General features: G+C 44.8%; 2 protein-coding genes across 2 annotated transcripts; both read right to left on the bottom strand.

Annotated features, from left to right (window-relative positions):
- Positions 1 to 537: 537 nt before the first annotated feature.
- On the bottom strand, positions 538 to 3655 carry LOC142912334 (uncharacterized). Its single transcript, XM_076060499.1, has one exon. It carries the CDS (start codon positions 3631 to 3633, stop codon positions 1999 to 2001), a length of 1635 nt encoding a protein of 544 aa, XP_075916614.1. The 5' UTR covers positions 3634 to 3655; the 3' UTR covers positions 538 to 1998.
- A 2694-nt stretch (positions 3656 to 6349) lies between these two features.
- On the bottom strand, positions 6350 to 8558 carry LOC142912368 (uncharacterized). The gene has a single exon (XM_076060533.1). It carries the CDS (start codon positions 8556 to 8558, stop codon positions 7590 to 7592), a length of 969 nt encoding a protein of 322 aa, XP_075916648.1. The 3' UTR covers positions 6350 to 7589.
- Positions 8559 to 17252: the final 8694 nt, after the last annotated feature.

The raw sequence follows: 17252 nt of genomic DNA, 5'->3' as shown, positions 1-17252 counted from the left end.
GTAGCGAGGTACACCTCCCCCTGGCGTTTCACACCGATGAGGTAATGCAGAGTGGTGACGTCACAGAGTTGGAGTTTAAGTTGATTTAGATTCATTTTCCATTGCTCCTTCCCTTGGGTGTGTGAGCTCAGCTACAACAACGTGGACATTATTGTATATACACTGTGTGTGTGTACACTGTGTGTATGTACACTATGTCACTGTGTGTCGCTGTGTCACTGTGTGTTCCCTGTGTGTGTACAGTGTATACTGTATGTATAGAGTGTGCGTACACTGTGTGTGTACAATGTGTACATTGTGTGTGTACACTGTATGTACACTGTGTGTACAGTGTGTATACACTGTGTGTGTACAGTGTGTATACACTGTGTGTGTACACTGTGTGCTTGTGTACACTGTGTGTGTGTACAGTTTGTGTCCGCATTGAACCGAACCCCCGGCAAGGCCATCTACTTAATGACGAGAGAAAATTCACGCGAAATGTCCTTTTCAATGAAGTCTTCCAGATGTAAATTGATACAAGCTTTTAATGAAGAAATAAAATCATCTAATTCAAAACACAACACAATTCAAAGATGTTTCATTTTAAAACTTCAAAACGGAGCATGGGGTACTTGCGTGAATGCGTCCTTCGTGTGCAAATGTTGTGACTTTCCTGGCCTGAAGGCCGTCAATGTGTTGGACCCTTATTGGTGCACAGCGTCTCAACAACAGCAGTGGGGTTTGCTTCAACCGATAGGTACGAACATCCAGACGTCAATCAGCAAGGAGCATTTCTAGTCCTAGTTAGACAAAATCTACGTCAACACGTAAGACAAAACTACAATTCGTGTTTTAGAGAATGTACCTCCTCCTATACGTGTAACTTTCAAGTGGTATGCCTTGTAACTGATTAATGATCCGAGTGTGCTCCCTATTTCAAAGACAATGATTTGCTCCAGAGGCAGACGCTTCGTGAAATACAAAAGTACCCTTTGACCTGTATCACAAGAACAACGGGTCTCACCTGAGTTCTCTGTACAGGTTACTTCCAAAACACACACACTTTGTCCTAACATCACTTATTCAATGTTTGACCCTCAGACAAAATGTTACATGTACGCGCACAATCAGACACGGTATTCATTCTAAATCATTGACGGGCATATTAACAAAATTGAATTAATGCAGCGAAATTGACTGCATCACGTTACATCGTATTAACAAAAAGTTATTTTACAAATACGCACCGTCAGCTTAACAGTGTATGTACAACGTACTATTGTTGCGTCATTCAAAACAAGTAGGCCGTTGCATGCTGGCGCCTGGGTCAAAATGTAGCAAATTCAAAACATTACGCTACAAATAATAGATTACGGCGTTTCGATGGCAACACAAGCAATCGTCATCAGGTGGGACAAGCACAGCAGCAATAAGAAACTGCTAGAGTAGGCGCCTACTACTTCAGCAGTTTCTCTTGCTGTGGTTGTCCCACCTGATGACGATTGCTTGTGTTGTGATCTAAACGCCGTGATCTGTTATGTTTCTACCCACGTGGTGACTTTACCGAAAGAAGTCAAGAGTGTGGATTCCTGCAGCCACGAAAGCTTCGAATCAAGATTGCCTACAAACTACACAACTGAGATGACGCATCATCGCCCCCTACTGACAGGCTCTTGTCCACATGCAGGCTGGTGCAGGGCCACCACTTTGTGCTACACAGGGCAGCTGCTACTTGGGGATGCTCTTCGAGTGTTTCAGACGAGGTACGACATAAAACTCCGAGTTGCCGAGGCGATAAGGTAAGCACCGTGTAAATGCAATTATTATAACATAGTGAATGCTTGGGGGCTTATTGTCTCTCGCTCCTGGTTAAAGATCTACCCAACCCACAGGTCTACAAAGACTGGCCGCTCTTACTCTGCAGGTTGAACCTAGCAACTGAGTGTCCAACTTCACGTTCTTGTCATTAAAGGCCTGTGACAGAGGTGCATCTATTGGAGCGACATCATCTCAAGCTTACACATCTATCGGGTCTCCACTTGACTTTGTATTGTCTCGGAGGAAGTCCACCCACACCTCCACTTCCACAAACTGCTGGGAGTTGCCTCGCTCTGCCTCACAGTCAGAATTCTCCTCCTGCTTTACATTGCCTCCATCGATGTGAAGGTCCCATTTTGGAGTTGAATCTTCATCTTCACATTTTACCTTCACTTCTTCCCTCTTCACCATCACTTCTTCACATTTCACCTCGATACCTTTAAAAGTGTCCAAGCTGGGATTTTCTTCCGGTTCGTGTTTCATGAGGGATGGGCTCATTGCGTCACTTTGACTTTCACAAGCTGATTTCAGACTGCACTCCTTGTGGATCTTCTGATGCTTCTGTGTTCTCTGGTGTGTTTTAAGAGCAGATGACTGTGAAAATGCCTTCCCACACACACTGCACTTGAATGGTTTCTCTCCCGTGTGTGTACTCTGGTGTGTTTTAAGAGCAGATGACTGTGAAAATGGCTTCCCACACACACTGCACTTGAAGGGTTTCTCTCCCGTGTGTGTTCTCTGGTGTGTTTTAAGAGCAGATGAATCTGAAAATGTCTTCCCACACACAGTGCACTTGAAGGGTTTCTCTCCCGTGTGTGTTCTCTGGTGTGTTACAAGATTACATGACTGTGCAAACGCCATCCCGCACATCGTGCACCTGAAGGGTTTCTCTCCCGTGTGTGTTCTCTGGTGTTTTTTAAGAGTAGATAAATCTGAAAATGTCTTCCCACACACACTGCACTTGAAGGGTTTCTCTCCTGTGTGTGTTCTCTGGTGTTTTTTAAGAGTAGATAAATGTGAAAATGCCTTCCCACACACACTGCACTTGAAGGGTTTCTCTCCCGTGTGTGTTCTCTGGTGTGTTTTAAGAGCAAATGAATCTGCAAATGTCTTCCCACACACACTGCACTTGAAGGGTTTCTCTCCCGTGTGTGTTCTCTGGTGTCTTTGAAGATGAGATGAATAAGAAAATGTCTTCCCACACACAGTGCAATTGAAGGGTTTCTCTCCTGTGTGTGTTCTCTGGTGTGTTACAAGATTACATGATTGTGCAAATGCCATCCCGCACATCGTGCACCTGAAGGGTTTCTCTCCCGTGTGTGTTCTCTGGTGTTTTACAAGATCACATGACTGTGCAAATGCCTTCACGCACACATTGCACTTGAAGGGTTTCTCTCCTGTGTGTGTTCTCTGGTGCTTTTTAAGAGCAGATGACCATGAAAATGCCTTCACACACACACTGCACTTGAAGGGTTTCTCTCCCGTGTGTGTTCTCTGGTGTGTTTTAAAAACAAATGAACCAGAAAATGTCTTCCCACAAACACTGCACTGGAAGGGTTTCTCTCCCGTGTGTGTTCTCTGGTGTGTTACAAGATTACATGACTGTGCAAACGCCATCCCGCACATCGTGCACATGAAGGGTTTCTCTCCCGTGTGTGTTCTCTGGTGGTTCCATGCAAATGCCTTGTTACACACAGTACATTTGAAGGGTTTCTCTCCCACGTGAGTTCTCTGGTGCCGTGTCAAATTTCCAGTCCGGTCCGTGCTGTATGCACGCTGGTCGCATTGTTGACTTGTCGTACCGAGCTGCTGTGCTGACTGCTTTTGCTCCATGAGACCAATTCTGCAGAGGAAGCGTCAGCTGCAGACAGAAAAAAAGAATATCCACACCATCTACACGTCAGGTACAGAGGAATGCACACGTGACTTACACGTCTATACTTATTAATATATTCATGATGTAGTGAAAAAGTTTCCCAAATTCATCAGATTTGATGAACGTGCAAATGCCTTCACGTACAGAGTGCACCTGAAGGGTTTCTCTCCACGGGCTGTTATGGCACACAATGAGAGGGAAAATGTCATTAATATGCCTGGAAGCCTTCATATCTTCCAAGATGAATGTTAACTCAAAACTCTAAGCACACAATTTCGGCTGTCTGACTACAAAAGGAATATATATGAAAGCTAAATTCAGCTGACATAGCAAAGGGTTTTGAAAACAATACTATTTGTGTTATGCAGAAATGCATAAATTAATGTTCAATCACAACTTAGAGGTGTGAATCCAGGCTCAGATGTCCTTGAATGCTGGGATGAACAGTTCCGACTTCAGCTGAATGTGTGTGCTGTGTTCACCTCCTGTTTCCATTCTTATGAAGAGTTCCAGAGGAAAACAAAAATAAACTATTGTTTTGATATAACCTCCGTGTTCAACAGAGTTAATAGACTTTACTGCAAACACAAACTTGACACTCACACACTGCCATGAGTAAACAGGTGGTGGTGTGACCAGCACCATGCCTGGCCACCTTCATCTGCTCAGCATTAATTCTTCCTCACTCGACCAAGTAATGAATCGAGGATCAATCAACATAGCCGAGGCTATCCGTATCTCCGTCTCTCTCTCCCCGTGGTGAAGGTGTTCCCCTCCACACATTCAGAGTCAACAGCGGCACGCGCTTAGCGTCTTTGACCGATAGATACATTGACACACGTATTGTTGGTTCTTTCAGTAAAGTCACGTAGATAGAAAATAAAAATAACAGATAAAATTTAATAAGATAAAGACCACTTGTGTTGCGATCGAAACGTCGTGGGTTTATTACTTTATTATTATTTTCATTTTTATTATTATTTTATTTTCTATCTACGTGACTTTACCGAAAGAACCAAGAATATTAATTCCTGCAGTCACCAAAGTTTTAAGTCAAAACATTCACACACGTTGACAAAGCCTCACCTTGTGTTGTTGTGGGCAGGTCGCTTCTGATAACAAGAGCTGTATAGCAGCTCAAGCGGGCTTGGCCTGGTGAAAAAAATAAAAAAAAACTGCGTGAATATTGACAATAAAACAATGTTACAAAGTGGCGAGCCGGGTGAAGACAAATTAAACTTAAGCGAGATAATTAAAGTAAACGCAATCAGGCGAGGGCAGGAGGCAAGGCCCCGCGTGGCTAGGCCCCGCGTTGTAAAGTTCCAACCTGGACATCGATTCCCATGTTCGCTGCTACTCAACTGACATCCCTACGAGAGAGAGAAGCTCTACCTTGGTAAATCACAAATACAACCACCACCACAACGACCACCACCACAACGATGAGAATTTCTCACCTCGGATTTCAGTGCAAGCGCGCACACGGCAGCTTCCTGTTGCCTCGCGACAGCAGGAAGTAGTATGACGTCACTTCCCTCCCCCGAACGGCTCTGTAACTGAATAAATTATGTTAATGAGGCTGGCGCATATGTCGAGGGATGGGGGCGTGGGCGCTGAACCCGTCGCAATGAACTCGCGACGGCTTTAACGGACACATTATGTTAATGAGCCACCAGTCACTGGGCGTAGCTTTGCCCAAATTAGGATTGCCACTGGACCGATATCGGCAACGACCCAAGCGGAGGTGACGTCACGCTCAAGAGCGCGGTGGACGGGCGAGGGGTGAATACCTTGGTGACATGACGTCCCTAGCGAGGTACACCTCACCCTGGCGTTTCACGCCAATGAGGTAATGCAGAGTGGTGACGTCACAGAGTTGAAGTTTAAGTTTATTTAGATTAATTTTCCATTGCTCCCTCCCTTGGGTGTGTGAGCTCAGCAACAACAACAACGTGGACATTATTGTGTATACACTGTGTGTGTGTACACTGTGTGTGTGTGTACACTGTGTGTGTACACTGTGTGTATACACTGTCTGTGTACACGGTGTGTGCACTGTGTGTGCACTTATGTACACTGTATGTGTGTACACTGTGTTTGTGTACACTATGTGTGTACACCGTGTATACACTGTGTGTGTACACTATGTGTATACAGTGTGTACACTGTGTACACTCTGTGTTTACACTGTGTGTGTACACTGTCTGTACATTGTGTGTACACTGTGTATAAACTGTGTGTACACTGTGTGTGTACACTGTGTGTGTACACTGTGTGTGTACAGTGTATACACTGTGTATGTGTACACTGTGTGTGTACACTGTGTGTACACTTTGTGTGTGTACACTGTGTGTGTACACTGTCTGTGTACACTTTGTGTGTACATTGTGTGTACACTGTGTATAAACTGTGTGTGTACATTGTGTGTGTAGACTGTGTGTGTACACTGTGTGTGTACACTGTGTGAGTGTACACTGTGTGTGTACACTGTGTGTACACTGTATGTGTATACACTGTGTGTACACTATGTGTGTGTGTACACTTTGTGTGTGTACACTGTGTCCGCATTGAACCGAACCCCCGGCAAGGCCATCTACTTAATGACGAGAGAAAATTCACACGAAATGTCCTTTTCAATGAAGTCTTCCACATGTAAATTGATACAAGCTTTTAATAAAGAAATAAAATCATATAATTCAAAACACAACACAATTCAAAGATGTTTCATTTTAAAACTTCAAAACGGAGCACGCGGTACTTTCGTGAATGCGTCCTTCGTGTGCAAATGTTGTGACTTTCCTGGCCTGAAGGCCGTCAATGCGTTGGACCATTATTGGTGCACAGCATCTCAACAACAGCAGTGGGGTTTGCTTCAACCGATGGTTACGAACATCCAGACGTCAATCAGCAAGGTGCACTTCTAGTCCCAGTTAGACAAAATCTACGTCAACACATAAGACAAAACTACAATTCGTGTTGTAGAGAATGTATCTCTTCTACGTGTAACTTTAAGGTGGTATGCCTTGTAACTGATGAATGATCCGAGCGTGTTCCCTATTTCAAAGACAATGAGTTGCTCCAGATGCTTCGTGAAACACAAAAATACCGTTTGACCTGTATCACAAGAACAACGGGTCTCACCTGAGTTCTCTGTACAGGTTACTTTCAAACACACACACACACTTTGTCCTAACATCACTTAATCAATGTTTGACCCTTACAGACAAAATGTTACCTGTACGCGCACAGTGAGACAAGTATTCATTCTAAATCATTGACGGGCATATTAACAACATTGAATAACTGCAGCGAAATTGACTGCATCACGTTACATCGTATTAACAAGAAGCTTTGAAAAAAATGCAGTCTGCTTCACAGTGTATGTAAAACATACTATTGTGTCATTCAAAACGAGTAGGCCATTGCATGCTGGCATCTGAGTGAAAATGTAGCAAATTCTAAACATTACCTACAAACTACACAACTGAGATGACACATCAATCATCGCCCCCTACTGACACGCTCTTGTCCACATGGAGGCCAGTGCAGGGCCACCACCTTGTGCCACACAGGGGCAGCTGCTACTTGGGGATGCTCTTCGAGCGTTTGTGATGAGACACAAAACTCTGAGTTGCTGAGGCGATTAAGCAAGCACCATGTAAAAGCAATTATTATAACATAGTGAATGCTTGGGGGCTTATTGGCTCTTGCTCCTGGTTAGAGATCTACCCAACCCACGGGCCCACAAAGTGTTCAACTTCACATTCTTGTCATTAAAGGCCTGTGACAAAGGTGCATCTATTGGGGCAACATCGTCTCTGGCTTACACATCTACCGGGTCTCCACTTGACTTTGTATTGTCTAGGAGCAAGCCCACCCACACCTCCACTTCCACTAACTGCTGGGAGTTGCCTCACTCTGACTCACAGTCAGAGTTCTTCTCCTGCTTCACGATGTGAAGGTCCCATTTTGGAGTTGGATCTTCATCTTCACATTTTACCTTCACTTCTTCGCTCATCGCTTCTTCACATTTCACCTTCACCTCTTCACATTTCACCTTTAAACCTTTAAAAGTGTCCAAGCTGGTATTTTCTTCTGGTTCTTGTTTCATGAGGGATGGGCTCATTGCGGAACTTTGACTTTCACAATCTGATTTCAGACTCCAACTCCGCTCCTTGTGATGCTTTTGTGTTCTCTGGTGTACTTGAAGATTTGATGAATCTGCAAACGACTTCCCGCACAGAGTACACTTGAAGGGTTTCTCTCCTGTGTGTGTTCTCTGGTGTTTTACAAGAGCAGATGAACGTGCAAATGCCTTCACGCACACACTGCACTTGAAGGGTTTATCTCCCGTGTGTGTTCTATGGTGTACTTGAAGATGTTGTGACTGTGTAAACGCCATCCCGCACACAGTGCACTTGAAGGGTTTCTCTCCCGTGTGTGTTCTCTGGTGTGTTACAAGATTACATGACTGTGTAAACGCCATCCCGCACATCGTGCACCTGAAGGGTTTCTCTCCTGTGTGTGTTCTCTGGTGTTTTTTAAGAGTAGATAAATCTGAAAATGCCTTCCCACACACAGTGCACTTGAAGGGTTTCTTTTCTGTGTGTGTTCTCTGGTGTGGTTTAAGAGCAGATGACTGTGAAAATGCCTTCCCACACACACTGCACCTGAAGGGTTTCTCTCCCGTGTGTGTTCTCTGGTGTTTTTTAAGAGCAGATGACCATGAAAATGCCTTCCCACACACAGTACATTTGAAGGGTTTCTCTCCTGTGTGACTTCTCTGGTGCCGTGTCAAATTTCCAGTCCGGTCCGTGCTGTATGCACGCTGGTCGCATTGTTGACTTGTCGTACCGAGCTGTGCTGACTGCCTTTGCTCCATCAGACCAATTCTGCAGAGGAAGCGTCAGCTGCAGACAGAAACAAAGAATATCCACACCATCTACACGTCAGGCACAGAGGAATGCACATGTGACTTACACGTCTATACTTATTAATATATTCATGATGTAGTGAAAAAATTTCACAAATTCATCAGATTTGATGAACGTGAAAACGCCTTCACGCACAGAGTGCACCTGAAGGGTTTCTCTCCACGGGCTGTTATGGCACGCAATGAGAGGGAAAATGTCATGAATATGCCTGGAAGCCTTCATATCTTCAAGATGAATGTTAACCCAAAACTCTAAGCACACAATTTCGGCTGTCTGACTACAAAATGAATATTTATGAAAACTAAATTCAGCTGACATAGCAAAGGGTTTTGAAAACAATACTATTTGTGTTATGCAGAAATGCATAAATTAATGTTCAATCGCAACTCAGGTGTGAGTCCAGGGTCAGATGTTCTCGAATGCTGGGGATGAACAGTTCTGACTTCAGCTGCATGTGTGTGCTGTATTCACCTCCTGTTTCCATTCTTATAAAGAGTTCCAGAGGAAAACAAAAATAAACTATTGTTTTGATATAACTTCCGTGTTCAACAGAGTTAATAGACTTTACTGCAAACACAAACTTGACACTGTCACACACTGCCATGAGTAAACAGGTGGTGGTGTGACCAGAACCATGCCTGGCCACCTTCATCTGCTCAGCATTAATTCTTCCTCACTCCACCAAGTAATGAATCGAGGATCAATCAACATGGTCGAGGCTATCCGTGTCTCTGTCTCTCTCTCCCCGTGGTGAAAGTGTTCCCCTCCACACATTCAGAGTCAACAGCGGCACGCGCTTAGCGTCTTTGATCGATAGACATTGACACACGTATTGTTGGTTCTTTCAGTAAAGTCACGTAGATAGAAAATAAAAATAACACATTAAATTTAATAAGATAAAAAGACCACTTGTGCTGCGATCGAAACGTCGTGGGTTTTTTGCTTCATTTTCTATTTTTTTTATTTCTCATTTAATTTATTATCTTTTATTTTATTTTCTATCTACGTGACTTTACCGAAAAAACCAAGAATATTAATTCCTGCAGTCACCAAAGTTTTGAGTCAAAACATTCACACACGTTGACAAAGCCCCACCTTGTGTTGTTGTGGGCAGGTCGCTTCTGATAACAAGAGCGGTATAGCAGCTCAAGCGGGCTTGGCCTGCTAACAAAAGAACGAAAATAAGAACTGCGTGAATATTGACAATAAAACAAAGTTACAAAGTAGCGAGCCGGATGAAGACAAATTAAACTTAAGCGAGATAATTAAAGCAAATGCAATAAGGCGAGGGCAGGAGGCAAGGCCCCGCGTGGCTAGGCCCCGCGTTGTAAAGTTCCAACCTGGACATCGATTCCCATGCTCGCTGCTACTCAACTGACATCCCTACGAGAGAGAGAGGATCTACCTTGGTAAACAACAACAACAACCACCACCACCATGAGAATTTCTCACCCCGGATTTCAGTGCAAGCGCGGATCGGCAGCCTCCTGTTATCTCGAGACGTCACGCAGGTAAGCAGCTAACATGACGTCACTTCCGGGATAAGAGACACGCCCCTCCCATAATGAGCGGCTCTGTTACTGAATAAATTATGTTAATGTAACTGGCCATACGTCGGGGGATGGGGCGTGGCTGCTGAACCCGAAGGCTTTAACGGAAACATTATGTTAATGATTTGCCAGTCACTGGACGTAGCTTTGCCCAAATAAGGATTGCCACTGGAACGATATCGGCAGTGATCTGAGCGGAGGTGACTTCACGCTCAAGAGCGCCGTGGACGGGGGTTGGGGGAGTGTGGATACCTTGGTGACATGACGTCACTAGCGAGGTATACCTCCCGCTGGCACTTCATGCCGATGAGGTCTGCTGAGTGGTGACGTCACAGAGCGGGGATGGAGTTTAAGTTGATTTAGATTCATTTTCCATTGCCCCCTCCCTCGGGTTTGTGTATGTACGTACACACTGTGTGTGTACGTAGGTACACAGTGTGTGTGTGTAATGGGGGCAAAGGCAGTGCATTGGCCAGTCATCTCAGTCAGTCGACCCGTGGCATCTTATCATCAATTTATTTTAAAAAATGTATTTTTATTAGTTGTATTTTTTTATTTTTAAAATCTTTTATTTTGTTTATTTTTTTTCTATCTACGTGACTTTACCGAAAGAACCAGGAATATGGTAGCGCATTCTCTATTGCAGAGATTCAAGGTTCAAATCCGACAGGCACACCTGGCTACCCCAGTAACATTCACCACAATATGCGCAGTCTGCTTCACGGCGGATGTCAAACAGAGTATTGTGTCACTCACAACGCACAGGTCATTGCATGTTGGTGTCACGGTCAAAATTGTGGTAATTCCAAACATTATCCAGAAACTCTACAACGGAAATGTTTGGCTACGTACGGTTTGAAAGAAGTGTTAGTCAAACAGAATGTGTATTTGCGTGCGCGTTTAAACGTATCTTTGTACGAGCGGTAGGGCAGCGGTTAGCGCTACGCTGCGCTACGAACTCGGAGACCCGGGTTCGTTTCCCGCTCACGGCCAACACCGCCAGTGACGATTATCTGAACCGGTCCTGGGCCTTCCCTAGGTCGACTCAGCCTAAAAATGAGTACTTCGTGTGATGTGAGCATCGCCACTCGGGATACAAAGGCGGCCGGGCGGGGTGCTGGCTACCCACCCCCCTCGTGTGCCATGCCATCCTTCATAGGTGCTCGCTAACAGCACTTGCCCCTAGAGTCTGTTAATGCTCTACCGGGGATCTTTGTTCTTGTTGTGTACGAGTGGGGAGCGGTAATTTAGTGGCTATCGCACTGCACTCCGTAACCCGTTGACCCAAATTGGATTCCTGCTCATGACACACAACAGTGGCAGATATTTAAACCAGTCCTGGGTGTTCCCTACATCGATGTAGTCTTGATTGACTTCCTAGTGTGGTGTGTAAATATCAAGGGAGACAAAGGCGGCCCGGTGCGGTGTTGGCCACCCTCCCCCTAGAGTGCCGTGCGTGCCGGCGTTCATAGGAGCTCACCAACAGCACTTGCCCCAGCAGTCTGTTGAAGGCTGTACGGGGGATCTTTGTGTGTGTGAGTGTGTGTGTGTGAGTGCAATAAGATCAGGCAATATGACTGGCAGAGAAAATTGCTTGAGATTATTTTAAAAGCATGGTTTTAGAAAAGTGAACAAAGCATGTCTCTATTATGTGCATTACCATTGAAGGGTGCATTGGATTCAAAGCCATCCACATAGCCTCAAATCTGCATTAATGCCAATGTCTCCGTAGCTGGTAAGATCATAGTATTACAGGACGTCCTCTCACGCGCTAACCCAGACTGATGTGAGTGCACGATCTCTGTATTAGTTTTTTTTTATTGTCCTTAACTCAAATCAAACAATATGCAGTTCAGGTAAAATAACATTCCTTTTTAACGCTTTCCAACCAAGGTTGAGATGTTAATGAATTAGCTCTGTTCGTTCATATCTGCCCATCTGTCTGTAGCATGGCATTTCGATAACCATCTTAAAGATGTATGGACTGATGCTGTACAAGAAGGATGTGGAGCTGAGTGGGCTTGCCGATGACCGGTACCAGCGGTGTCAAGATCGGCCTCTGTGGAGGAGGCTCGTGAAGCACGCTGCTGGGCAGTTGGAGGCAGTCGCCCTCCAGTAACAACGGAGGGCGGATGAGCGACGCTCACAACAACCAGCAGAGCGCCGGCCACACCAAGTCGGTGCAGTGGTGCCTCTGTCAGTCATCTTATTGAGCACACGGCACTTGGGTCTGTCCTGTGAGCTGGCAGAGAGTCTTCGACACATCACGTGGCCTCAACACGTAAGACAAAACTATAATTCGTGTTGTAGAGAATGGACCTCCTCCTATACGTGTAGCTTTTAAGTGGTATGCCTTGTAACTGATGAATGATCCGAGTGTGCTACCTATTTAAAAAGACAATGAGTTGCTCCAGATGCTTCGTGGGACACAAAAACACCGTTTGACCTGTATCACAAGAACAACGGGTCCCACCTGAGTTCTCTGTACAGGTTACTTTCAAACACACACACACTTTGTCCTAACATCACTTATTCAATGTTTGACCCTTACAGATCAAATGTTACAAGTATACACAAAACCAGACAAGTATACATTCTAAATTATTGCCAGCCATATTAACAAAATTGGATTACTGCAGTGAAATATACTGCATCACGTTACATCGTATTAACAAGAAGCTTTTAAAAAAAGTTTCACAGTCTGCTTCACAGTGTATGTAAAACATACTGTTGTGTCATTCAAAACGAGTAGGCCATTGCATGCTGGCGTCTGAGTGAAAATGTAGTAAATTCTAAACATTACCTAGAAACTACACAACTGAGATGATACATCAATCATCGCCCCCTACTGACAGGCTCTTGTCCACATGCAGGCTGGTGCAGGGCCACCACCTTGTGCCACACAGGGGCAGCTGCGACTTGAGGATGCTCTTCGAGCGTGAGATGAGGTACAAAACTCCAAGTTGCTGAGGCGATTAACCAAGCACCATGTAAAATAAATTATTATGAGCTTATTGGCTCTTGCTCCTGGTTAGAGATCTACCCAACCCACGGGCCCACAAAGTGTTCAACTTCACATTCTAGTCATTAAAGGCCTGTGACAAAGGTGCATCTATTGTAGCGACATCGTCTCTGGCTTACACATCTACCGGGTCTCCACTTGACTTTGTGTTATCTAGGAGCACGTCCACCCACACCTCCACTTCCACAAACTGCTGGGAGTTGCCTCGCTCAGCCTCAGTCAGAATTCTCCTCCTGCTTCACGTTGCCTTCATCAATGTGAAGGTCCCATTCTGGAAATGAATCTTCATCTTCACATTTCACCATCACCTCTTCATATTTCACCTTTATACCTTTAAAAGTGTCCAAGCTGGGATTTTCTTCCGGTTCGTGTTTCATGAGGGATGGGCTCATTGCGGCACTTTGACTTTTACAAGCTGATTTCAGACTCCAACTCCGCTCCTTGTGATGCTTTTGTGTTCTCTGGTGTCTTTGAAGATTTGATGAATCTGCAAATGCCTTCACACACACACTGCACTTGAAGGGTTTCTCTCCCGTGTGTGTTCTCTGGTGTGTTACAAGATGACATGAATCTGAAAACGCCTTGCCGCACAGAGTACACTTGAAGGGTTTCTCTCCTGTGTGTGTTCTCTGATGTTTTTAAGAGCAGATGACTGTGAAAATGCCTTCCCACAAACACTGCACTTGAAGGGTTTCTCTCCCGTGTGTGTTATCTGGTGTTTTACAAGATGATATGACTGCAAACGCCATCCCGCACATCGTGCACCTGAATGGTTTCTCTCCCGTGTGTGTTCTCTGGTGTGTTTTAAGAACAAATCAACCTGAAAATGTCTTCCCACAAACACTGCACTTGAAGGGTTTCTCTCCCGTGTGTTCTCTGGTGTGTTACAAGATTACATGACTGTGTAAACGCCATCCCGCACATCGTGCACCTGAAGGGTTTCTCTCCCGTGTGTGTTCTCTGGTGGTTCTGAAAAACTGATGGCCATGCAAATGCCTTGTTACACACAGTACATTTGAAGGGTTTCTCTCCTGTGTGACTTCTCTGGTGCCGTGTCAAATTTCCAGTCCGGTCCGTGCTGTATGCACGCTGGTCGCATTGTTGACTTGTCGTACCGAGCTGCGTTGAGTGCCTTTGCTCCATCAGACCAGCGTCAGCTGCAGACAGAAAATAAGAATATCCACATCATCTACACGTCAGTATCGAGCCATGGAGGAATGAATATATACAGTCACACGTGACTTACACGTCTATATTCATTAATGTATTCACGACTAGCTGTACTACCCGGCTTCGCCCGGGACTTGGATCCACCACGTCGGGCCGCCTTTGACTTCCCAGTGGCGATGTTTACATCGCAACAGGTACTCGTTTGAGGCTGAGTCGACCTAGGGGAGGCCCAGAAGCGGTTCAAATAATCGTCGCCGGTGGTGGCCGTGAGCGGGAATCGAACTCGGGTGACCGGGTTCGTAGCGCGGCGTAGCGCTAACCACTACACTACAATGAGTTACGCTTACACACACACAGACACACACACAGACACACACACACACACAGACACACACACACGCAGACACACAGACACACACACAGACACACACACACACAGACACACACACAGACACAAACACACAGACACAAACACACAGACACACACACACACAGACAACGCTAACCGCTACACTACAATGCGTTACTCTTCCACATGCGAGGGTCACGTGACAGATTTGACGTCACGGCTCACTTGCCGTGCAAAAAATCTATACGTTATTGAGCTCCCCACCCCTAAAAAAACACAAAAGTGTATTTGTATAATGTTTGTACGGTGTACAGTCTGGAAAGTACCCACATGGCAAATTTACAGTTTGTTGCATGTCGGGAAGTACGCTAAACATTTTGAACAGACAACACACACAATCACAACTTTGCCTTTTATATATATTTGGAGATGCAGTGAAAAACTTTCCCAAAATTCATCACGCGGTTTCAGTTTTTTGATTTTCAGTTTGATTTATTTTGGTTATAGTCCCGTGAGCCATTCGGCTCTTGAATCGGGTGCAACCACAACAAGCGACAAAACAAAAACACGACCAAGAAAAACATCTTACAGTGCCTATGTGTGACTGTGCAAACAGCACTGTCATGGCACGCAATGAGAGGGCAAATGTCATAAATATTCCTGTAAGTCCTCGCATCTTCAACATTAATGTTGCCATAGAAACGTCGTGGGGTTTTATTTTCTATCTACGTGACTTTACCGAAAGAACCAAGAATATTAATTCCTGCAGTCACCAAAGTTTTAAGTCGAAACATTCACACACGTTGACAAAGCCTCACCTTGTGTTGTTGTGGGCAGGTCACTTCTGATAACAAGAGCGGTATAGCAGCTCAAGCGGGCTTGGCCTGCTAACAAAAGAACGAAAATAAAAACTGCGTGAATATTTACAATAAAACAAAGTTACAAAGTGGCGAGCCGGGTGAAGACAAATTAAACTTAAGCGAGATAATTAAAGTGAATGCAATCAGGCGAGGGCAGGAGGCAAGGCCCCGCGTGGCTAGGCCCCGCGTTGTAAAGTTCCAACCTGGACATCGATTCCCATGCTCGCTGCTACTCAACTGACATCCCTACGAGAGAGAGAGGCTCTACCTTGGTAAACAACAACAACCACCACCACAACCACCACCACCACAACCACCACAACGATGAGAATTTCTCACCTCGGATTTCAGTGCAAGCGCGCACACGGCAGCTTCCTGTTACCTCGCGACAGCAGGAAGTAGTATGACGTCACTTCCCTCCCACGAGCGGCTCTCTAACTGAATAAATTATATTTTGATTTAAAGCTTTCGTGACTGCAGTAATTCATATTCTTAGTTTTTTCGGTAAAGTCACGTTGAAGAGAAACAACAAAATAACAAAATATATATAAAACAATAAAAAAATTCTCACGACGTTTCGACCATAACTCAAACGGTCATCATCAGGTGTGTGCAAACCGACACACCTGATGATGACCGTTTGAGTTATGGTCGAAACGTCGTGAGAATTTTTTATTGTTTTATATATATTTTGTTATTTTGTTGTTTCTCTTCAACGTGACTTTACCGAAAAAACTAAGAATATGAATAAATTATGTTAATGAGGCCGGGCCATATGTCGAGGGATGGGGGCGTGGGTGCTGAACCCGTCCCAATAAACTCGCGACGGCTTTCACGAACACATTATGTTAATGAGCCGCCAGTCACTGGGCGTAGCTTTGCCCAAATAAGGATTGTACCGGAACATATCGGCAGTGACCAAGCAGAGGTGATGTCACGCTCAAGGGCGCGGTGGACGGGGGTGGGGTGAATACCTTGGTGACATGACGTCACTAGCGAGGCACACCTCCCCCTGGCGTTTCACAGCGATGAGGTCATGCTGAGTGGTGACGTCACAGAGCGGGAATGGAGTTTAAGTTGATTTAGATTCATTTTCCATTGCTCCATCTCTTGAACAGAGACCCCTTGGGTGCGTGAGCTCAGCAACTACAACGTGGACATTACTGTGTGTACACACTGTTTCTGTGTGTACACTATATGTATATACTGTGTGTGTACACACAGTGTGTGTGTACACACACTGTGTATACACTGTGTGTACAGTGTGTGTGTACACTGTGTCTACACTGTGTGTGTGTACACTATGTGTGTACACTGTGTGTGTGTACACACTGTGTGCCTGTATCTGTGTGTGCCTGTGTCTCTGTGTGTGTGCCTGTGTGTGACACCTGATGATGATTGCTTGTGTTGCAGTCGAATTGTCGTGAGAATGTAATTGTTTTATATTTTTGTTATTTTATTGTTTCCCTTCTACGTGACTTTACCGAAAGAACAAGAATAAATATCAGCTCTATGTTTTCAAGTAAATACATTTTGGGTAGTGAATAAATTATAGTCTAAATAAGCTACACATGACGAATTGTAGGCAATTATAGTTATAATCAAAGACATTTTTAAACAATCACGTGGTCCCTGTAGTCGCCGTTAGAGACAATCTGCTTGAAAACAGTTCATCAACATATATGAATACA

Source organism: Petromyzon marinus, unplaced genomic scaffold, assembly GCF_048934315.1.
Source record: "Petromyzon marinus isolate PM22_M1 ecotype Great Lakes invasive population unplaced genomic scaffold, UKy_Petmar_22M1.pri1.0 PM_G_Scaffold_2, whole genome shotgun sequence".
NCBI classification, from domain to species: domain Eukaryota; kingdom Metazoa; phylum Chordata; class Hyperoartia; order Petromyzontiformes; family Petromyzontidae; genus Petromyzon; species Petromyzon marinus.
The sequence above is the reverse complement of the archived record's forward strand: the minus strand, read 5'-3'. Positions and strand labels throughout refer to the sequence as shown.

Coding starts and splice junctions, on each gene's coding strand:
- LOC142912334 (XM_076060499.1), bottom strand. CDS start 3,633: ATGGAGCAAAAGCAGTCAGCACAGCAGCTCGGTACGACAAGTCAACAA.
- LOC142912368 (XM_076060533.1), bottom strand. CDS start 8,558: ATGGAGCAAAGGCAGTCAGCACAGCTCGGTACGACAAGTCAACAATGC.